At 63.2% G+C, this 22,557-nt stretch overlaps 1 protein-coding gene across 1 annotated transcript; it reads left to right on the forward strand.

Annotated features, from left to right (window-relative positions):
- Positions 1-2,769: 2,769 nt before the first annotated feature.
- Positions 2,770-22,497, forward strand: SYTL1 (synaptotagmin like 1). Its single transcript, XM_034754334.1, has 15 exons — positions 2,770-2,938; positions 8,916-9,357; positions 11,492-11,640; positions 11,919-12,024; positions 12,685-12,733; positions 14,286-14,331; positions 15,026-15,111; positions 17,138-17,257; positions 17,727-17,893; positions 19,041-19,143; positions 19,620-19,781; positions 20,101-20,179; positions 20,818-20,917; positions 21,324-21,529; positions 22,140-22,497. The coding sequence occupies exons 2-15, from the start codon at positions 9,230-9,232 to the stop codon at positions 22,277-22,279; spliced, it is 1,641 nt and encodes a 546-aa protein (XP_034610225.1). The 5' UTR covers positions 2,770-2,938; positions 8,916-9,229; the 3' UTR covers positions 22,280-22,497.
- Positions 22,498-22,557: the final 60 nt, after the last annotated feature.

Genomic DNA, 22,557 nt, shown 5'->3' on the forward strand with positions numbered 1-22,557 from the left:
ATGGGTGTGGGGAGTGGGGGAGAATGGTTCTTAAGGGACACTGTCCAAGGGGCTTCTCGGGGGGGACGGTGAGGGAGCAGAGCGCTCTGGAGGAAAGGAGCGGCCCTTTCCTGGTGACAAAGAGCGAGCAGTGGAGACTGTCTCGGGAACCAAGCTCTGGATGTCTTCCAGGAGGTGGGGAGCACCTGGGCCTCCACAGCCCAGCTCTCTGCCTTGCCATAGGGCAGCAGTGCGCCCCTGGCACCAGCTCTTGGCAGAGACTCCCAAGCCCCGGGGCGTTTTCCAGCTGAGCTGGGCGTCTGGATGCCATTAGACACTAGAAGCAGACTGCCCGGCTCCGATACGAAGCTGCTGGGAGGGACCGTCAGTTGCTTCCTTCTTCCCCAGTGATCTCCATGTAATAGAACGACTTGCCCAGGTCAGGTGAGCGTGTCTGCTTTGGGGAACCACCTGCTCTCACCTGCATGCTGGCACTGCCTCCACCTCTGTTGCCAGCGCAGCGGTGGCACTGCCAGGAGAATTCTGCACAGCTCCCAGATGGCTCTGACACAGCCGGATCCCCTTGGCCTTTCTTTTAAAGGCCGGGAGTGGGGAGGGAGGTGCTTTTGTTCTGAGAGGTCCTTCCCGTGACCTCGAACAGGAAAACATCCCTGGTAGCATTTTGGGGGCAGTGGGGGGGGGGGGAGCTCACACAGCTGGAGTCCTGAGTGATATTGCCAGGGCACTGCTGGGAGGAAGCTCACACCGTGGGGAGGATCTGTCATTGCAAGGGCACTGCTCGGAGGAAGCTCACACTGGGGGGGGTAAGAAACTGTCACTGTGAGGGCACTGCAGGATGGGCTCCCCCCTTCCTGTCAGAGGCTGCTGAGAAATGGAGGCACCCCTGGGTAAGGGTCCCTGGATGCACTGGCCCTGTGGGGCGGGAGCGGGACAGGAGACTCTCAGGTGCAGTCAGGCTGGTGGGGGCTCCACCTCACGGGCTCTGGAGCCTTCACAAGAGCTCAAGCTTGCCCCCTTGTGGCCACAGATGACTGGAGCCCAATGCCAGAGTGGCGAGGCCTTTCCTAGGCGGGGTTGGGTGGGTTTGTGCCCTCTGCTTTGTGCCCCCTCAGCCTGGCCTAGTGGCAAAAGCGACCTGGGGCCGGGGAGAGGCAGGTAGTCACGGGGAGGATGCAGGATCTGAGCAGGCCCTAGTCCGCATCCCGCAGCCCTGTGTGGAGCGGGGAGCTGTCTGGGAGACTGGTCCTTGCCGCTCATGTCTGGTGGAAGCCAGAGGAGACGGTTAGTGGCTCCGTTAGAGAGGCAGGGCCAGATTAACGCAGGGGCTTTAGGGACTGCAGCCCAGAGCCTCGGGCTAAGGGGGGCCCCACAACAGGACCACCCACAGGGGGAGCAAAGGGGACAATTGCCAGGGGCCCTGGCCGCTGCCGGCAGCACAGCAGGGCTAAGGGAGGCTTCCTGCCTGCCCTTGCTCCGCACCACTCCTGGAAGCGGCCGGCACGTCCCTGGGGGGGTGGGGGGTGTGTGTCTCAGCACGCTGCCCCCGCCCTGAGCGCCGAGCCCGCAGCTCCCATTGGCCAGGAACTGCGGCTAATGGGAGCTGCGGGGGCAGTGCCTGCGGGCAGCGGCACGCCACAGAGACCTCCCCTGACCCCCCCTCCCCAGCAGCCACTGCCAGAGGGTGTGCCAGTCACTTTCAGGAGCTGCCCAAGGTAAGGGCCGATCCCCCGACCCCCTTATGCACCTCCTCCCCCTGCCGCAACCCAGCGCCCGCACCCTCTCCCGCACCCAAACTCCCTCCCAGAGCCCGAACCCCCTCATGCACCCAAACTCCCTCTCAGCGCCCACACTCCCTTCCGCACCCAAACTCCCTCCCAGAGCCCGAACCCCCTTGGACAGGGGCCCCACAAAATCTAATAGCCTGGGGCCCACAAGAGAGTTAATCCGGCCCTGGACAGAGGTGCTGACTGCTGGGGTCAGGGGATGCTGGAGCCTGACCCCTGCCATGGGACCGGGATACTCGCCTTCCAAACAGTGAGACAGGCGCCACGGTCTTCAGTTCTGCGGCTCTCGAAGAGCCCCAAAGCCACTTGCCCCGGGTGGGCAGAACTCTCCTCCTGATGCCCTCAACCACGGTCAGCCCCGGGGTGTGCCAAGGGGACGAAGGACCTGGCTGGAGACACCGGTGGGGCTGTGTGCCCCTCTAGCCGGAAGGGGAGAGAGCAGCAGGCCAGGAGCACCGTGGCCGGCTGCGTGTGGAGGGGACTCACGCCAGCGACGCTCCGGCGGGCATGGCCTGTGGAACGGAGCTGAAGCTGGCTCATAGCTACCCCCCACCCACACCCACACGCAGGGATGGCAAAGGCCTCCCTGGGGAAGAGGGGGGGTCAGCTGTGCCCTATCCAGGGTTACTCCTTCCCCTGGCTTCAGGCCCAGCCGGCTACTGGGTGCACCGCCAGGGGCCTGGCCTGGAGGGGAGGATGGGCAGCGATTCAGAAGGGAAGGGATGGGGGGTCTCTGTATGGTGCTGGCACCAAGCCCCCCATCAGGATCAGGCCCCCAGGTGGCCATGACCCTGCCCCAGTGAGCTCCTGGTCCAGCCCGGTCTCTCTGGGTCGCAGAGACTCGGCAGGGTGCAGGGCTGGGCTCTTAGCCTGGTCCACCCCCTGTGTCCCCAGTCCGGTCCGGCGGGCGGCTCTTGCTCCAGGCCCTAGTTTCCGCTCGGCTCTGTGGGTAGGTGTTTCCTCCCCTCTGCGGTTGACTCAGCCTTAGGTCTCCTGCTGAGTCGCTTTGCAAACACAGCAGGGGTGGGGGTGACGGAAGAGAGCAAACTTCTGCTCCGCCGGAGGAGGCTCAGGGCCCCTGGAGAGGTGCCTGCAAGGACCTCGCTCACCTGGCCGCCTCCTCTCCCCTCCAGCGGAGGCGCCCACCTGGACAGGTAACGCCGCCTCCTGCGCTCTCCACCTGTTGCCAAGATTGGAGGGGTTTGGGGGGGGGCGCAAGGAGCCTGATCATCCAGGGGTACGATGCAGCCACCTCCTCCTGCATGCCCTGCAGGCCTTGTACCTTCCCTGCAGAGGGGGAACCCCTGGTCCCCGTGGGGTGGCTGGTCGGTATGGGGAGGCAGTGCTTTGAGCTGACCTCACCGTGCCAGGTATTTCCTCTCCTGGGTCCTGTTCAGACACGAATGCCTGGCTGGTCTCTTGGGAAATCTGTGGGGTGTGTGTAGGGGGGAGCTGGCTCCAGGGGCGGCCCCGCTGCTCTGCAACATGGCAGGGGTTCCCACCCCATCTTCCTCCTTTTTGCCTGGAGCACTGGCCATGCCACTGCCAGGAGCCAGGTTACCTGGAGCCCCCAGCACCTTGGGCTGGTCAGCAGGAGGTGTGACGCTCTCCGGGGTGCGGATCCATAGTCACTGGGGGGTGGGAGCACTTACCGGGCCCAAACACTCCACTTCTGTGGGGACTGGATTTGTGCGGGAGTCGGCGTAGCTGCCATCTGTTGGTGCTGTCTGGCTGGGATCGGAAACCACGGTCCCACTCCTGCTATGGCGAGTGGTCAGGGCGGAAAACAAAGACCCAGAGAACTGGATGGAAAGCAGGGATGTGCCTATCTCTGCACACCTAGTGGTGGTGTGTGCTGTGAAACAGCTGCCGCATTTCACCCCAGAGGTGGCCGCATTGCAGTGCTGATGCACAGACAGAGCCTGGTGTAGGGCCCAGAGTGGTTCAAAGCCTGGGAAGCGCTTTGGGTGCGGTTTGTATTTCAGCTCGTGGGGCAGCGCTCGGGAGGGATGGGAGCGGGTTTGCATGGCACTGGGGGGGGTGTGTGTGCGCTGGGTTTGCCTAGGGTGTCTGTGCGTGGCGCCGGGGCCAAGGGCGTGAGTGTAGCTGTGTGCTGCTGGAGAGCCGGCGCTCCCTGGTTCAGCCGGTTTTATTTGGGGCACTAGACAGAGTTGCTTTCATAAACAAACAGGGCTGGCTTCCCCCACCCCCAGACCCGCAGTGTGTGTGTGCCGCCCACCGGTGTCCCAGCCGGGCACGGCAGCGGAACCGCAGTGAGCGTATCTCTAGCGGGACGGTCAGACCTCAGCCTCTATTTTGATTCCTGGTGCGGCGGGCGGCCTCTCTGGAGGAGAGACGCGTGGGCTTTGTTTGCAGCAGGCAGTAAACAGGATGCTGCCTGCGGTGGAGCCCGGCTTGCAGCCCACGGAGGCAGAGAGCAGCGTGGAATGAACAGGACAGCGGGAACCGCCTCCAGAAGGTGCTCCCAGGTGCCCTGGGCCTCCCCAGTTCCGGCCCCAACTGCTTCATTCGCTGCTGAAATGCAGCCACCTCTGGGGTGGGGGAGCAGGGCATGCTGGCCCATGCCTCCCCATCCTCTTTAGATGTGCCATGAAATCCCAGACGGCCGGAGAGGGCAGGCAAGGCCTTGGTTTGTTCAGTCTCTTCCCAGAGACCTCAACTTCTCTGTCTGGGCAGGGCTGAGTCAGCCACACTTCTCCTCTGCAGTTGCCTTTGCTTTCACCTGTCCCAGCGCGTCTGACGTGCCAGGATTTCTATGCAGGGGGCACCCACCCTCTCCCCTGACTTCTGTCTCGGACGGCAGCTCCCTGGGGCGCCACATAACCCGGAATCCTTCGGGCCCGGGGCATCCGCCGGCAGGGAGGAGGGGCAGAGCGAGGGGCGAGGGGTAGCGGAAGGGGATAGGGAGTGGGTGCTTGTGCGTCTGGGGCCAGGGGGCATGCGAGGGGAGGCCAGGGGCTGCGTGCTGTGAGCAGGGCCTGTGTGTGTCGAGGGGATGTGGAGACGGGCCCTGTTCTGTGGGGGGCTCTGTGGACCATTCCTCGGGGGAGCAGCCCAGCCCCGAGGCTCGTGGGGGACAGACAACCTGGGTAGAGCTGAGGGGAGACTCCCCACTGGGAGAGGCCCATGGAGCCCAGGGCCCGCAGCCCTCCCTGGGGCTCATCCCGGGGGCAGCGCGGGCACCAGGTCCCAACACTGTTGCTTGGAGACGGGGCAGTGACGGGTTGTGGCTTGAGGCCTCCAAAAACTGCTGCTTCTAATGCCCCCCACTCCCCGGGGGGCTGGGAGGGACTCCAGGGGCTGGCTAGCCCTGGAGGGCAGGGGCGCACGGCAGGGGAATCAAAGCCAGTCTCTGCCCTGGAGCTGGGGGGATATGACTCTCTGAGAGGGAGGCCTCAGGTCTGGCCATGGGGGCTGGAGGGGGTGTTGGGCCTCTCCCCTGCCCTGCTCCTGCCCCATCACTGGAGGGAGGGTGGAGCTGGCACGCCCGCTTCCCGGTGCCATCCAGCCCTGGCCTGCAGGGGGTGGGGGTGGCAGGCTGGGACCTGCTGCTGGCTTCCTGCTTTCCTTGTCCACCCCCACGCAAGCAGTGTGGGGGTATGGGGGGGCAGGGAGGGCACTGGCCGTGGGCTGCGTGGACCCGCCGGCGATGCTGGGGCTGCCCAGTGGTCCCTGCTCCCCACCCCCATGTGGGCCACACACAGCTCCTGGGGGAAATGCCAGCTCCCCAGTCCTGCCCCCTCCAGGTGAACCAGCCGAGGCTGCACCTCCCTGCCTGGCACTGGGCCCTGGGCTGCTCTCCTGGGACAGTGGAAGGCAAATCCCGCACTGGATTCCTGGTTTGGACTGGATTCCTGCCCTGCTCCTCCCTCCCTGCGGGCTCAGTGCCCGACCCCCACAGGCCAGAGGAGGGGGAGCTGTCCTTGCCCAGAGTAAGTTGTCCGGGGGCTCGCTGTGGTGCTGGCACTGGCGCATTTCAGTGCCCTGGCGGTGCCACGGGCCACCCGTCCCCATGCGGGCCTGGCGCTCCCTGCGTGACAAGGGTTGCTCCTCTGAATCTGCAAATGTTTTCCTTCTGGGAGGGGTGCTGCATTGGTCCTAATCTCCCTCCCCCGCTGGCTGCCTTGTTAAATCCCGGCCTGCTCGGGACCGGGGATAGTACAGAGCCCAGTCTGACTGGTGCAACCCCCCAGCGTGGGCACTGCCAGCCTGCCCACAACTGGCCTCCACCTCCACTCTGGGCCTCGCTGCCCCAACCCTAGACGCCAGGGGCGCTGATTGGCAGCTCCCATCAGCCAGCTGGAGTCCTCGGAGCAAGCCACCCCTCTGATTGGCCCCCGGGCCGGCTCCCGCCCTGCTTAGCTTTGCCCCACCAGCTGCCAGAGGCCATTCTCGGTGCCCCTCGATTAGCAGGTTTTCTCTGGGGGCTGCAGCTCCAAGCTGTTCCCAGCACAGCTAATCCGCCCTCATGGCAATCTCCGACAGAGAGGGGAAGGGTCATGCAACTAGTGGGGGATGGAGCTGGGCAAAAACCCCGGGGTTTCTGGCTCCAAGCCCCGTGCTCAGTCCACTAGGCCATGCGGGGTGAGCAGAGGACAGGCCGCTGGCAAGAGCAAACTCAGAGCCTGGTTCTCTTGCAGCCCCTTTCCTGCAATCTTGTTTCCTCATCGCTCCGCTCCACGGCACCCAGCAGACTGGGCGATGCCCCTTCGCCCCCACGGGCTGCTTCTGTTGCAACCGCCCTCTATCCTGTCATGTCAGGCTCTTTCTCAATGCAAATTGCAGGGACAGGTCTGTGCCGCTCGCAGGCTGTGTGGCAAGAGCCAAGCACCTCTGCAGCCCAGGAGATAGCGTCTCTCTGCCTGCTAGGCCAAAGTAAGGGCTTGGTGCTCTGAGTGAGATGAGTTTGGGGGGTCTCAGTCAGTCCCTGCTGGCTAGTTGGCCACATCCCAGAAACCACCATTGCACCTGGCACTGACAAGCTCCTATGTGGGCGGTCTTGGCAGAGGCGCCATGGGGACTGAATGCCCCTCTGGCCCCCCAAGGGGGAAGCCCCAGCCCAACCGTGCACCCTTGCAACCGGGGAATGCACCAGCCCTTAAAGATGCAGCGAGACACTTTAATGCTCCAGGAAAGGTTCCCCTTCCTGCTGCCCCCTGGAAAAACCCGGGGATGACTGGCACTCTCCGGGCCATCACCCCGCAGGGCGCAGCCCTGACATGGGCAGAGCTGGCTCTGAGCAAACACCCTGGGCAAACACAGACGGCCGGCTGCGAGGGGGACTGGCCCAGAGGCAGGGACGGGAGTCCCTGGGTGGCGTCTGGCTTGTGGATTTAGTGGGGACCCAGGAGTGGGCTGATTGGGTCGCCTGGAGCTTGGATCTCTCACCTATGTGGCTCCAGGGGGCTACTTGGGCTGATTCTTGGTTTTACCGTTTGGGCCACATAAAACCCATGTACAAGCTGGGGCGACTCCTACTGACAGGGGTGGGAATTGCAGCCCCTTCCTCCAGGCCTGAGTCCAGCCCAGTGCGCGTCAGTGCTGTGTTGAATCCTCTCTATTGCAAATGTCCGGAGAGAGCTGTGTGAGACCGGCGCTGCGGGGACCCAGTGAGCGACCCAGGAGATCTAGGTTCTGTTCTTGGCTCTGCCACTCCTGCTCTAGGGCAAACTGTTGCCCCATTCAGTGCCTCGGTTTCCCCCCTCTGCAATAAGACCCACCGCCGGCGAGGCTCTGCTAACCGATGGCTGAGGTGCATTGAGATCTTAGCCTGGAAGGGGGAGGAGAAATTCCAAACGTTTTATTATTATTCCTCCCTTCAGATCTGACTTTGTGGCAGCCCTCGTCCTAGCCGCAGACGGCTGGACAGTCCATCGCCGCTGGGAGACCAGGGGCTGCCAAGCTCTTGCTTTGCCAGACCCCCAAAATAGCCAGCACCTCGATCCCATTCCCGACAGCACCTCCTGCTGGAAGAGGCAGGGGCTGGAATGGTTGCACTTTCCACCTTGGGGCCGATTCGCCCACCCCGTTGCCTCCTGCTGGGGCCGGAGGAGCTGGACGGTTACGACAATCCCGGATGTCTCGTTTGCTGCAGGCAGTTGAAGTTGCTGGTTTGCTGAAGCAAGCCCTGTGTGTGGGGGTGGGGGGCAGGCGGGGGAGGTGTTGCATCAGGCAGGAAGGACTCTGTTTGCTGCTGTGAGATCTGCCCTGGAGGTGACGGTTAAGAAGCTAATAGAGGCTCTTCCATCCCCAGGAGGGGGTCATCTGCCTGCAGGGGTCAGAAGGCCAGGCCGGAAGTGCCCTTCTGCCCCCGCGGGGCTGGGCTGGTGAGCCTGGCAAAGGTCAGGGCGTCCCTAGCTTCGACTGACCGCACCGTGCCTGGCAAGCCCTTGCGAGGGGAGTCCCCAGCGTCTGTGGGCTGAGCCCAGCTGGGGTGACCAGACCGCAAGTGTGAAAAATCGGGACAGCGGGTGGGGGGTAATAGGAGCCTATATAAGAAAAAGACCCCAAAATCGGGACTGACCCTATAAAATCGGGACATCTGGTCACCCTAATCCCAGCGCTGGCGCTGCCTGGGCAACTCGTGCCTCGCTTTCCCTGCGGGGGGGTGGGGGGAGAGGTTACTGATTGGCATCGCCTGGCATGCTGCCATGAGACCATCAAGGGCTCCTACGTGGTTATCGACCTGCCGCCAGCAGCGGGCCCTGGAGACTCATTTAGTGGACGGGGGGTGGGGGGCCAGGTGCTGGGGGATGGGGGCCGTGTGCTGGGGCGGGGGCAAGGGAGAAGCTGCGTCCGGGCAATGCTGGGGGCAGGGACACCAGGGTCTGTACCTGAGCTGGAGGCCGCAGACACACCCCGCAGCTCCAGCCGAGCGAAAGGAGGATGGTGTTAGCCGGCTGTGGGAGTTAGCACGTGCCCACCCCAGCCACGGGCGCATGGGAGACGCGGACTGAGCGTGTCTGACCGCTGGGTTTGCCCGCTTCTGCCTCCAGGGTCCCTCAGAAGCCGAGCCCCGTTCGGGAGGTGGTGGCCGGGCCCCAGGCCCTTTCCTTCCCCGCAAGAGGGGATCTGGGGTTGTCCTCAGCTCTTCTGGCCTTGTCTCCGCAGGTGGTCGAGATGGCGTGTGACCTGCTGGCAGGCCCACGGAGTGGGGCGGACCGGAGCTGAGGGCTGCTGTCTGCTTCCCCGCCCCTGCGCTGGGCGCTCCGTGCTACCTTTGGGCCCTGGCAGAGTGGCAGAATGGCTCTAGCGGATGGCTGCCCGTCATCGCCCTGGTTCTGCGGTGGGCAGTGACGGGGTGAAGGCGCCTGGGGCAGAGGGACCTCGGGGCTGGTTCCTGGACTCGCTGTGTGTCGGGAAGAGAGCCCCGCTGGGGAAGTGCTGCTCTGCCCTGGGCAGTACCAGTCTGCTCCCTGGGCACCATGGCCCAGGACATAGACACGGACGCACTGTTGGACCTGAGCTTCTTGACGGAGGAAGAGCAGGAGGCTATAGTGGAGGTGCTGAGTAGGGACTCGCGGCTCCGGGTGCTGGAGGAGGGACGCATCAGGTGAGCCCAGGAGACGCTGTCAGGTGCACGCCTGGTCCGCGCACGCCTCTGCCGTGGGTTAGTTCAACTGGGGCAGGCCCCCAGTGGGAGGCTTTTATTCTTTGGAGCTTAAACTGGTCCCCGGTTCACTGAACTCGAGCCAAGCCAGCGGGATGCCGAGCGGTCACCCAGCCGTTGAGCCGGATGGGTTAGCGCTGGGTCCTCACGGCGGAAAGATGGGTTTGTACATGGAGACATAAACTTGCTTGTGTCCCTGGGCCCCAACGCACCGGGGGTCTTTACCTTGGTGTGTCAAATAATAATACCCGAAAGCCATTTACAAAGGCCATTAGCATCGTTATCCCCCTTTGTAGAGATGGGGAAACCCAGGCACGGAGAAGGGCCCACGGCCACCCAGCAGCAGAGCCCGGAATAGCACCCAGGTCTGCTAAATCCAGGCTGGTGCTCTATCCATTAGTCCATGCTGCCTCCCAAGTCAAGGGCAACACCTCGGATTAACCTCAGATAGCTCCGTGGAGGTCAAATCTACAGCCCCCCGGTGCCGCTCAGATTTTGCACTGAGCTGGCCGCTGGCTGCAAGGACCCACCTCTCTCTGCAGTGAGGGGGGGCAGTTGTGCCCGTTTCCTCGCTGGGAGAAGGAGCCACAGATCACGGCCTATTCACTAGCATCTTCTCAGCCCCTCCGCTTGGCATCTTGGCTGCGTCCTCACGAGGCTCAAAGGTTCATTTTTAGGGTTCACCTGGACCAGCAAACGCCCGTTAAAACTGCAAGTGCTTCGTCCACGCTGGGCTCAGGGAACACGTCTTTCAAAAGACACCTTGTTCCCGTCGATGGACGCAGCCCTAGTGTAGACAGGGTTTGGCTATCTTAAGGTTTTATCCTGCTGCCTATCACCTTGGCGTCTGAGCACGTAAAATCAATGGCGTAGAAGTCCCTAGTGGATTTCATGGCAACTCTGGCTCTCCTCTCTCTACAGGGTAAAAACTCCGCTTGCGGGAGGATTGTTAGTTTGGTTTTTTAAGATTAATTTTCTGGGAGGGTTTTGTTTTGTTGTTTGGTGGTAGGGTTTTGGGATACGGGGGTGTCAGCCGTGGGGTGCAGAGCGATCAGTGTCATGGTTTGGGGCACAGGAGGGTCAGCATTGGGGTTTGGGGTTCAGGAGCATCAGCATTTGGGTGCAGGGGATCTGTGTTGGTGTTTGGAGTCCAGGGGGTTGCCAGTGTTGGGGTACAGGGAGATCAGCATTGGGGGTTGAGGTACAGGGGGATAAGCATTGGAGTATAGGGGGATCAGCTTTGGGCTGCAGGGGTGTCAGTGTCAGGGTTAAGGGCAGAGAGGGGATCAGTGTTGGGGTGCAGGGGATCTGTGTTGGGGTGCAGGGAATCAGTATTGGGGTTTGGGGTACAGGGGGATCAGCACTGAGGTACAGGGGATCAGCATTGGGGTTTGGGGTACAGGACGTGCCAGCATTGGGGTGCAGGGGTGTCAGGGTTTAGGGCAGAGAGGGGATCAGTGTTGGGGTGCGAGGGATCAGCATTGAGGATTGGGGTGCAGGGGGATCAGCTTTGGGCTGCAGGGGTGTCAGTGTCAGGGTTTAGGGCAGAGAGGGGATCAGTGTTGGGGTGCAGGGGATCAGCATTGGGGTTTGGGGCACAGGGGGTGCCAGCAGTGGGGTGCAGGGGATAAGCTTTGGGGTACAGGGTTTAGAAGCGGGTGCCGGTGCTGGGCGTCGTTCTTACCATGGAAAGGCTTTTGCGAAGCAGAAAGATTTTCCTTTGCCGTGTTTCTTAAAGCTGCTTGGACTCCGTTGCCTGATCCCCCGGTGGCAGTTTGCGCCATTCCCCTGCGGGGCTGTTGACTGGCCGGGTTGGACCTTGGGGGAGAGCCTGGGGCTGGCCGTGGGCAGCTAACGTGTTTGCAGAGGGGTTCAGCCCTCGCTGAGTTCTGAGCACGTCTCCTGGCCAACAGGGTGGGTAGAACAAACGGTTGGGGGGAAATGGAAGCCCAACTGCTTATCTGAAGCAGGCGGGACCCAGCAGTGGACTGTGGTTGCTCGTCCCTCCCTGGGGCTGTGATGGGACGAGTATGTTTCCAGGAAGTGGCTCAAACATCCCCCCTCTCCTCGCCCCCAGCAAACTGCGTGAGTCCGTTTCTGATCCCAACCAGCTGAAGATTCTGACCGGGGACTGGTTCTGTGATGTCCGCTCCAAGCGGCACCGGCACAATCACTTTGGTTCTGATCTCGTCCGGGCCTCCATCCGCAGGAAGAAGAAACCCAAAGGTAAGAGCTGGGCCAGGGTCTGGCCGCTGGGACCGGTGCCCTAGCTGGGATCTCAGTGACCAATGGAGGACAGGTGCCTGCCTGCTCTAGTGTGATGCTGTCGCCATCTAGTGGCTGCAGCTTGCAGAGAGGCTGGGGTAGGACCCAGCTTTGTCCCATGGGGACGCCGTGCCCATGATGCCCCGATTTCAGGGAGCCAGGAATCTGACGCTGGGATGGGACACGGAGCGGGAGAGGTTGCTTCAGTCCCTTTAGATTTCCATGATCCCTGTGAGCAGGTGATCGGGATCCGAAGCGCAGTGCCAGCGTGGGGGACCTGGAGGTGATCAGTGAGCCAGCGTCCGAGGAGGAGGGCCCGTTTGAGGTGCCGGATGGTGAGGACAGGTGAGAAGCTTTTTGGCTTAGAGGCCCAAAGCGGAGAGAGGAGGAGCTGTGTGTATGTGGGTGGGTGCGTGCGTGTGTGTGTGCGTGCGCACGCCTCTTTCCAGTCGTGCGAAGGGAAGGAGTGTGCATTTGTGGGCGTCGGTTTCCTGAGGCCACGCACCCTTTAGCTGTGCGCGTGATGAGAGCAGCGAGCGGGAACGGCTGCAGGCGGTGACTCAGGCTCCGGGAGAGGCGCGTGGAAGGGGCTCATTAGTGGGACATAGGGAGGGTTTTGTGGGTGAAGGAGACTCTCCAGCTGGAAGCCGGGTTAGTGAGGGACCTGTTGCTGCTTCCATCCTCCCTGACTATAAGGCTGTTTCCTTCCATGGGGGCCGGGGGGAGGGACAGGGAGAAATGGATGGGGCAGACAGGAGGGAGGTTGAAACAGACAGCTGGGCCGGTGCGGGAAAGAAGCCGAAACGGAGGGGGAGATAAATAAGTGGGAAGCCAGCGAATGGGGGCGGGGAGAGACGGCCAGACAGCCCCAGCCGGAGGGTCCCCCCTTTGGAAGAAGGGTCTATGAAGAGCAGGGCGGTGCACACGCTCCTTGGGGGAGGAAGCCAGACATCTTCGTAGCCTGGAGAATTGTCCAGAAAGACTAATCGTTTTCTCCTCTCGCAGGCTTCCCCAAGAGGCTGTTCATCAGCTCCCCCAGCCCACAGAGACTCAGGTCAGTTGGGCGACAGGGGCTGGATCACTCGATGATTCCCGGGTCTGTTCATTCCCTCTGGGGCACCTGGCACTGGCCACTGTCGGAAGACAGGACACTGGACTAGATGGACCTTTGGTCTGACCCAGTAGGGCCGTTCTGATGTTCTTATGGGTCTGGTGACATGGGCGAGTTAGAGGAGTCCTGACAGGAATTCCCGCCCCCGGCCTTGTCTCGTCAGGCGCTCACCAGCAGGGTGGCAGCCCGGGGCCGCGTCTGTTCTTTCGTTCTGTGTTAAATGCCGAAGCGCTGACACTGGGGCTGCCCGGTTACAGTCGCAAGAGGCTGGGAAATGCAAAAGCCAGGCTGCCTGCGTGCCTGGCGGCAGGGAAGTAACACGATGCTTCACATCGAACCGGACAAGCGGGCTCAGAAATGGCTCCAGGCGTCCAACCTGCTGGAGTTACCGTTACTGGCGGGATGGGCCTGGGCTTGCCCTTTTCAGACACTTTCAGTCCTTAGCGAGTCTCCATTATCTTTGCAGGATCAAGGGGTTTTGCATTGAATTTCCTTGGTTCCTCTCCCACCGCGCCCAAAGGCAGTGAGTGGGGAAAGACATTGAGCTGATCTAGTGTAGACATTCCAGTGGTCTTTGAAGTTCATCAAGTAGACCTCAGTCCCAGGACGCACATTAATTCTTCCAGTCAGGGGGTGACCCCGAAGGGTTAATAGTAGAGCTGGGCTCAGATGCGGATCCGGATCGGAGCTTTCCCAGAGTTTGGGGATCCCGGTTTGGGTCCCTCTGTGGCCAGTGCAACGGGTCAGTGCATTTACTGTGATGAAACTCGCGAATTAGAAATAGCACTAAAATTCCAACTAAAATCCTTTAAGCAGAGGTCCCCAAACTGTAGGGTGCGGAGGATTGTTCGGGGTGTGTGTGGGGGGGGGCCAAGGGCAACTCCCAAGGGGGGCGGGGATGGAGTGCCACCAAACCACACTCCGGGCCCAGGCCCAGCCCTGCCCCCAGCCTGGGCCCCAGACCCTGGCCCGGCCACGGCTCTGCTCCTGGCCCCAGACCCGACCCCAGCTGCGGCCCCAGCCTCAGCCTCCTTACCCCTGTCCGCGCCCCCTTACCCGCGTGCACAAGCCCAACCCCTGGCCAGGGCGCGCGGGGGGGTGGGTATGTGGACAAGGATAAGGGGGGCTTAGGCGCGACCGTGAAAAGTTTGGGGACCACTGCTTTGAAGAGTGTAAACTCCACCTCCAGAGCAAACCTTCCTCAGTCTGCAGATTTAAATTACAAAGCTGCTGTTTTGAATATACAAATTATATTGAAAGTGCCGTGTGTGTGTGTGTGTGTGTGTGTGTGTGTGTGTGTGTTGGTTTTTGCTACTGTCATTGTTACTTGGTGAATTTCCTAGTTTTGCGACATCACAGTCTGAAGATCTTGGATAGTAATTAATGTGATTTGCATATGCAGATCAGCCCAATGAAAATGTAGAATGTATTTCCCCAAAAAGCCTGTATAAGTGGAGTTGGCCTGGCTCTTTAACCAGCTCTCTTGTCTCTGTAGGAGAACGCAAGCCAGCCTAGCAAGAAGGAGCCGGAGGGCAAGGCAGGTAAATGTCCCTGCGGCCTGTTGCGATTGTCTGGGGCAATGGATGCTGTGGGGTCCCCGTGCAGAATGGAAGGTGGGGAGAAGGTCAGAAGACCCTGTACCTGCTTAACCAGGGCTCGGCTCCGCTTTTGGATCCCCATCCCCCACACCAACCCCACACACACGTCTGTTCCTCTCGCTGACTTCATGCTTCTAAGCCCAGCAGCGAGGGCTGAGTCTGTGGAAGGAAGCCCCACGTGCGGGCTGTGTGCCCCAGGGTATCTGTGCCCAGCGTGGGCCCCCCCCCCCCCCCCCTGTGTGGGCTGCGTGCCCCGGGGTATCTGGCCTGGTGCCCCCCCCACAGCATGCGGGCTGCGTGCTCTGGGGTATCCCGGCCTGGCACACCCCCGCATGCAGGCTGTGTGCCCCGGGGTATCCCAGCCTGGCGCCAGCCCCCCGCCCCCTCCGCATGCGGGCTGCGTGCCCTGGGATATCCAGCCCGGCACCCCCTGCGTGCAGGCTGCGTGGCCCGGGGTATCCGGCCTGGCGCCCCTCCCCCTCTGCATGCGGGCTGCGCACTCTGGTGTATCCCTGCCCAGCGCCCCCCCGCGTGCAGCCTGCGTGTCCTGGGGTATCCGGCCCCGGGCTGCGTGCCCCGGGGTATTCTGACCTCGTGTCCCGCAGACCAACCGAACGCCTCCACTTTGTTAACGCAGAGAGCACCAACCCGTTCTACCCGCTGAACGCAGAGGAAGAAGAGGCGAAGACTGATCTGTCCCCAGACAGCCTCATCAAAGGACAGGTAGGAAGGTACTTGGGGCTGGCCCTGGGCCAAACCCCAGTACAGAAATCCTCATGCCCCAATCCGTGCTCCCCACCGCCACCCACCTCACTTCCTGACTGGGTCCCTCATTCCTGGGGTCCCCCCCACATATTCTCCCCATCAGATCACTGGGGCAGTGAAAAAACCCAGGTGTCCTACAACTACTTGCTCTAGCTGATTGGTGCAGAGCGGGCTGGCTTCACCCACACGAGAGCATTACATCAACGTCAAATGGCTTCAAAACACTGATTTTAAATGCCACTCGTACAACAACCTGTGGGGCTGGCTGCTGTGGGGGGTGAGCTGCAGATGTCCCTGTGCCGTACTGGGGGGGCGGGATGCTGCATCGGTCCCTGTGCAGGGATGTGTGTGTGACACTTTTCGGGGCTACCTGAGATGTTGGAGGTGAATCGCCACCACCTGCTTACAGCTGTGCCCACCGGTGCTCCACTCTGGGCTCGCCCTGTGCAGGCTGGCACTTTATCCCCCTGCGCCCTTGTCTTCTGCACACCCACGGGGTACCCGATCCGCGGCCTCCGGGGAAGCTGTGCACCCAGTTCACAGCTTTCGCTTCATTCAGCGCTCTCCTTCGCACAAGGCATTTAGCCGTGTCTAGAGCCACAGGCGCCAATTTTTGTTGGCGCAGGTGGGTGCTCGCGCCCCCGGCCCGACTCCGCTCCCTCCCTGCCCTATTGGGTGCCGGTGGGTGCTCGCGTCTCAGCCCCGCCCCATTTTTGTCCCCTCCCTGCCCCTTTTGGTCCCCTCCCCAAATCCCCGCCCCGGCCCCGTTTCCTCCCCCAAGCGCGCTGTGTTCCCCCTCCTCCCCCCTCGTTCCCAGGTTTGCCGCGTGAATCAGTAGTTTCGTGGCGGCAAGCGCTGGGAGGCAGGGGGGAGAAGCAGGACCCGGCGGCGCGCTCAGGGGAGGAGGCGGAGGCGGAGCGGAGGCGAGGTGAGCTGGGTGGGGAACTGCCGGTGGGTGCAGAGCACCCACCAATTTTTCCCCGCGGCTGCTGCAGCCCCGGAGCACCCACGGAGTCGGCGGCTATGCCTGACGTTTCTGAGGGCGTCAGCGTCAAAGACACGCGGGTCTCGGGGTTGAGAAACACAAGGTTACAGGTGAAAGGAAAACATAACACACGGGCTGGAACCTGGACTTCAGAGCCAGGTCCTGTCCTGGCCGCTAAGGTGTCAATCCGTGCAGCGCTCAGCAAGGCCTGTCCTGAGTATATCCAACGGCTCCTTGCTAACGGAGCCCAACTCTTGCTCTTTCTTCGTCTCGTATCAGTTACAGCCCCTTGTGTCCTACCCTCGGGGTCCCCTAGTCAGAGACTTTTCTTGGGGTTCTTTTGTCTCTGTAACGCCGGCACCTGGGCCAGACAGTCCAACACAGGCCATTGTCAGGGCTGGCCATTGTTCTTGGTGTTGAGTGAGTTACCCTGGAGACACACACACACACACACCCCCCCAGTCTCAGGTGACAAGTTTCACTTCAGCCGCTGGGACACCCGATCTCCCACATGTGCCAGACCTCTCAGACCGGTTCCCCTACAAACCCCGCGCACTAACCAGGCCAGCCGGCTGGTCTTAGCTTCCGGCCGGGCCCCCGCCATGGCCCTGTCGGTGAAATGGGGAGAAGCTGGTTGGATACAGGGGTAATACACCTGCCATGTGGGCATGTCTGCGCTGCAGCCCGTTCCGGCAAAGAGCTCCAAACAAGAACCGGCCCTGCAGTGACACAGCTCTTGGCCTGTGGGCTGGGTCAAGCAGGCCCCTCTCCCCGGGGGTTAGTAATGCCCAGTCGGCCCCTGCTCCGCGTGCACATGGGCTACTGAAACAGCCAGCACAGGGCAGTGTCGGAGGCGGGAGGCTACACTGGCTGGGCCATTGCCCTGTCTTGGCGCTGGTCCCTGGGCTCGGCTGGTCCCGCGAGGGTTGGGGCTGGTGGGGGCGAGGGGCCTGTCCGGCTCACGTCTCACTCAAGGCTGGTTTGCTTTGTGTTCCCCAGAGTAATGGGGCCTTTCAGAACGGCCAGGAAGCCAGTACCACGTCACCCCCAAAGAGCAACAGCGCGGACCCCGTGAATAAACTGATGAGCTCCTCTGTCTCCAGCCTCAGCTCGTCCACGGTATGGGCCGGGGGTGGGGACGAGGGCCGGGGGGTAGGCTGGGGTGGAAAGCTGTTGGCAATTGGGGAAGAGGGTTGGATGGAGAGCTGTTGTGGCCCAGTCATTGGTTGGCAGTTGGAGCAGGACGGGTGAGTACTGGACCGCTGTGTACTCTGAAACCTACTGAGGTGTATGCCAGGGCCTTTGCTGGGCCATTTGATAGTCCCTTGGCCATGCAAGGGTCATGGCAGCTGGTAGGTCAGGAGTGAGCTCAGCTCTTGGCCCCCTCGGGCTCTGTGGCGGGGGGGGATTTTAAGGCAGCACCCCCATCAGGGGATGCAGGATTTTGCCCTGTGTTTCAAGGGGTCGTTAACGTGGTCCCAGCTTGGGCGCCCCACTACGTCTCTCCACTCGCATTCCTCCTTCTCTGCCTGGGGGGGGGCCCGGCCCCCCCCTGCCCCCCTGACCACCCCCCCATCCCTGCCTGCAGCTGAGCGGCAGTATGATAAGCCTGTACAGCGACAGCGACGTGGGGAACGTGGAGGTGCGCGGCTGCGTCCAGTTCGCCCTGCAGTACGAGGCCAAGAAGAAGGAGCTGCAGATCCGGGTCATCCAGTGCCGGGACCTGGCCGAGGCCAAGAAGCAGAGATCGGACCCGTGAGTGTCGTGGGGGGAAGGGGGAGCCCCCCCCCGAGCTCGTCCCGCCCGTCCCGATGTGCCTGGGCTCACGGCCCTGCCAATGCCCAGACCGAGGGCACGGTCACAGGGGCTTTCCGCCCTTCCCCCAGCCCCACTGCACCATGGCCCCTGTGGGTCAGCGTGCCCTGTCCAGACAGCCCTGTACCTGGGGGACCCCCCCCCCGTGCCCCCCACAGAGGAGCCACAGGCAGGACCCACCCAGGAGGCCTTAGATCTCCCCGCAGGAGCGGGACTCCCTGACTCTTTGCTCTGCCCCCAGCCGCCCCTGCAGGCCTGGGCCCCCCTAGGCACCGATCAGGGCCAGCTGCCCGCCCTGGCCCCAGAGCCCTTAACCCTCTCCTCACTCTGGCGCTGCCCCAGCCTGCTTCAGGCCTGAGCAGCCCAGCTGTGCGTGGGCCTCCGCCCATCTGCCCCACATGGCTTAGGGGAGCTGAGGCTACAGGAGCCATGGGATCTGACAAGGTGCCGGCAGGCCAGTGACTCAGGGAGGGGGCAGCAGGCCCTGGGCTGCCTGTGGAGTGAAAGGTAACATCCCCCCCCTCCACACACACACTTTCAGGTGTTCACAGGGATTCCCCTCCCCCTCCTGGCCTAGCAGCTTGCGCTGGGCGCTGTTAAACAGCTGCCTGGCTGCGGCCGAGAGGTGGCTGCATGTTCGTGCTGGGTGAAATGAGAACTGTAGAAAGCCATTGGCCCAGACAGCTACTAGCCAGCACCCTCCCGCCCCCAATTAACTCTGCTGGGCCAGGGAAAGCGATGTAAAGCGGTCTGGACACCGTTATATGGGTGTAAAGACCCCACAGAGCAGTGCAGTGGCCCTGGAGAGAGGAGGTGGACGCTGCCCTGCTGTAGGCACCGTTCGACTCCTATACCTGCGTCCACATGATAACTGTATTGGGAGCAAGGAGCCAGCCCCTAACTGACAGGGCTCCACTGGGACGGAACCGGTACACACCGCCCTGGGTGCCCTCCCCCGCCCTCCTGGGCGCCCTGGGTCAGCGTGTGTCCCCCTCTCCCCCCCGGGCGCCCTGGGTCAGCATGTCCCCCCGTCGCACCTCCCCGGGCGCCCTGGGTCAGCGTGTGCCTCCCTCTCCCCGGCTCTCAGGTATGTCAAGAGCTACCTCCTGCCGGACAAATCCAACCAAGGCAAGCGCAAAACGGCTGTCAAGAAGCGGAGCCTGGACCCCATCTTCAACGAGACCCTCAAGGTAAGTGGGGCAGGGGGGTGAGGGCTGGGACTGGGGCAGGGCGTGGGGCGTGGGCCCTTCCCCTGCCCCCAGGGGAAAGTGGAGGGGCTTGGCCAGGAGCCGCTGGCCTCGCCGTTCTTAGTGACGCTGGCTCTCTGGCTAAGGGGCACTGAGGGGAGGACAGTGCAGGGGGCAGGGGGGGGCTCCGGGGAGGCTGAGGAAGGGGGGTTGCTCTTAGGAAGGGGTCGGGGTCTGGCCCCCAGTAGCTGTTGGAGGCTTCGTCCTTTGGGCAGTGAAGTGTCCATGGACTGCATGGAGCTGAGCGCTGGCCTGGGAAGCAGGGGTGGGGGTACATTCCCCCCCCCCCGCCCCAAGGGAATCCACTCAGCACTGGGGGGCAGGGTGGGGGGTGCTGCAGCGTAGGGCTGGGTTGCCCTGAGCACTGCCCACTAGACCCCGCTGTTCCCAGCATCTTCTCTCTCGCCCTCGTGCTGCAGTACAAGATCGAGCAGGCGGAGCTGCCGGGCCGGATCCTGAACCTGTCCGTCTGGCACCACGACGCCTTGGGGCGAAACCTCTTCATGGGGGAGGTCGAGGTCGAGCTCAGCTCCTGGGACTGGAGCAACACGGGCCCAGCGTGGTTCAACCTGCAGCCCAGGGTGAGGAACGGCTTCGCCTTTGCCCCGTCATCTCCACAGCCCTCCCCCCACCACGGCCGGCCGGCTCCAGCCGCGGGCAGTGCCCTCGCTCTGGCCCAGGAATTCGCGTGTGACCTGCCGAGCGAGCCCACCAACTGCCAGCCCCCAGGAGCCTTGATGGGGCCCAAGCCGGATGAGCTTTAATTAAGACACCCCCCCACCCTCCCGAGAACCGGCGCTGCCCACTGTCTTTCCCTGGTGCACGGCTTCGCCCCCGGGTCTTGCGGTTCTCAGCCCCAGGCCTCTCCTGCTAACGTTGCGTCTGCTCCTTCCCCCTCAGCTGCGGGTCTTGCCCGACGTTCTCGGCAGCAGGGGCAAGCTGCTCTTCGCGCTGAAGTTTATCCCCGCGGGCACTGAAGGTGAGTCCGGGCCGGCCCTCGCCCGCCCCGACCTCAGGCTAGTGCCCCCCCCCCGGTTGTAGGGGCTCAGAGGTGGGAGCTGAGACCCCAGTGACGACCGGGGCCCTCGCTCCTATTTACTGGGCCCAGCCCCGAGCGAGAGCCACGTTCACCCCCTGCGCTGGGAGTCACAGCTCTGCCCGGGTAGGCGGCTGGTGGCCCTGGCTGGAACGGGCCCCTCCCTGGGGCAGGGCAGATGCAGCGCCCAGGTGCCCCCCCACCCTCCAGGGGCATGCACAGGACTAAAAATGGGGCCACTTTTGGAGGGGCACTTTCTGTGCCACCCCACGACCAGAGGCGCTGCCACCCCCCAATCCCCCAGAGGATCTGCCCTCCCCCTGCCCCAGCCAGGGAGCTGCCTTCCCCCACACCGGCTGGATCTCCCCCCCCAGTCCCAGGGCCAGAGGCAATGGCTCTCCCTCCTCGGCCGGGGTAGCTGGTTCTCTCCCCTCCCCCATTGCTGGAGGAGCTCGCTCTACCTGCCCTGACCCCAGAGGAGTTCTGTGTCCCCCTGTTATTGGGGGGGCATGCTCCTGCTTCCCACCCCCTTGCACACGTCCTTGCCCCCCTCCCTCACTGTGCCGTCGCCTCTCTTCCAGGGGCTGGGCTCCCTCCCACGGGGGAGCTGCACATCTGGGTGAAGGCAGCGCAGAGCCTCATGCCCATCCGGAGCGGCACCGTGGACTCCTTCGTTCAGTGGTAAGGGTGGGGGGCTGCAGGCAGCAGCTCTGGGCCCATGGTAGGGGGCAGGGCTGGGGGTATGGGGTGCCTGGTAACCATGCCGCGCTGCAGTTGGGCTCAGGGCTCAGCCCAGGCTCCCTGCTACAGAGACTGTGGGAGAGGAGTATGGGTCTTCTGCCCCTCTGCTGCCGCCCCCCCCCCCCGCCCCACCTCTCAGCCACCCCTTCTCCCCTGGCCTCAGCAGTTCACAGGCCCGAGCAGCAGCGGAGCCGCTACCTTCCCACCAACTCCGAGGCCACTGGTGCCTTCTTCCTGCACCCCCACGCCCTGGGCTCGTGTGCAGGGGAACAACCCAGCAGCCCCTCCTGCCTGGTCACGGCCCCGTGCGCTGGGCTCCCCCCTCAGGCTGCGCTTCCCCCCCCAGCTACGTCCTGCCCGACGACAGCAAGACGAGCTGCCAGAAGACGCGGGTGGTGAAGCGGAGCCTGAGCCCCATGTTCAACCACACCATGGTGTACGACGGCTTCCAGGCCAAGGACCTGAGCGAGGCCTGCGCCGAGTTCACTGTCTGGGAGCACGAGACCTTCTCCAAGCAGCAGCTGGGCGGCATCCGGCTGAGCCTGGGCACAGGTGAGCGGGCGCCTGGCCAGTGCTGCCATGCGAGGCGCGTTTCTGGGCATGGAGCCCCTGTGGGGCCGGTGGGTCCTGCGTGCCGGGGGAGGGAGGCGTCTGCAGGGGGCCGGTGGGTCCTGCGTGCCAGGGGAGGGAGGCGTCTGCAGGGGGCCTGTGGAGGGGCGGGTTAGGCTGTACTGGCATGGGCACCCCTGCCCTATGGTGCATATGGTACAGCTGGGGCGACTGGCACCACTCCCCAGAGGGTATCCCAGAGCGACAGTCACTGCTGCTTCCCTCACCCCCTCCCAGCACTTTCATCACCTCGGGGATGTGCCCAGGCTGTGCCCACGCTCCCTGTTCGACTCGATTCCACTGCTGGCAGCTGCTGTGGGCACACAGGGCCAGGCATGTTGCTGGGGTGGATGCTTGGGGCTGTATCCGCCCCTACGGCAGGGGCGAGGGCTCTCAGCCCAGGCACTTCCAGCTTGGTCTATACCTGACCCATGGAAGGGGGCTGTGGGCTGATACAGGGAGGCCATCCCCTGGGGCTCTAGGGCAGGGACAGCTGGAGGGTAGGCTGTGTGGGAGAGACCCCAGCTGACAGTGCCGCTTTGTCCTCACACAGGAAGTAGCTACGGGCTCCCGGTCGCATGGATGGACTCCACGGAGGAGGAGCGGCAGGTCTGGGAGAGCCTGCTGGCGGAGCCCCGCCAGTGGGTAGAAGCGCTGCTGCCCCTGCGGACAAACCTCACCCCCCGGACTTAGCCCCTCGCGCCGGTGCTGGCTCTGAACGCCTGCCCCGGCCCCTGCTTCAGGGGGACTGGGAGCCCAGCTGCCCTGGCTGGGAATGGCTGGGCCTGGACATATTGGCTACAGTGGAACCGAACTGCCAGGGCTTTCCTTGTGTGACTGTACAGAAAATAAACCCTGCCACAGCCACGCGGGCCTGGGCGAGCCGCCGGGCTGCGGGAGATCTGTGCTCACCTGGCTGGTGCTTTCGGCTGCTGCTGGCGTGAGTGGGCCGGGAGGGGCTCATTGTCACC

This window comes from Trachemys scripta, chromosome 20 (genome assembly GCF_013100865.1).
Source record: "Trachemys scripta elegans isolate TJP31775 chromosome 20, CAS_Tse_1.0, whole genome shotgun sequence".
NCBI lineage: Eukaryota > Metazoa > Chordata > Testudines > Emydidae > Trachemys > Trachemys scripta.

Bases quoted from the DNA above. Each gene is read 5' to 3' on its own strand.
- SYTL1 (XM_034754334.1), top strand. From the start codon at position 9,230: ATGGCCCAGGACATAGACACGGACGCACTGTTGGACCTGAGCTTCTTG. The intron at 14,332-15,025 runs GTAAATGTCCCT...TTGTTAACGCAG, and splicing joins GGAGCCGGAGGGCAAGGCAG to AGAGCACCAACCCGTTCTAC. The intron at 20,918-21,323 runs GTAAGGGTGGGG...TTCCCCCCCCAG, and splicing joins GTGGACTCCTTCGTTCAGTG to CTACGTCCTGCCCGACGACA.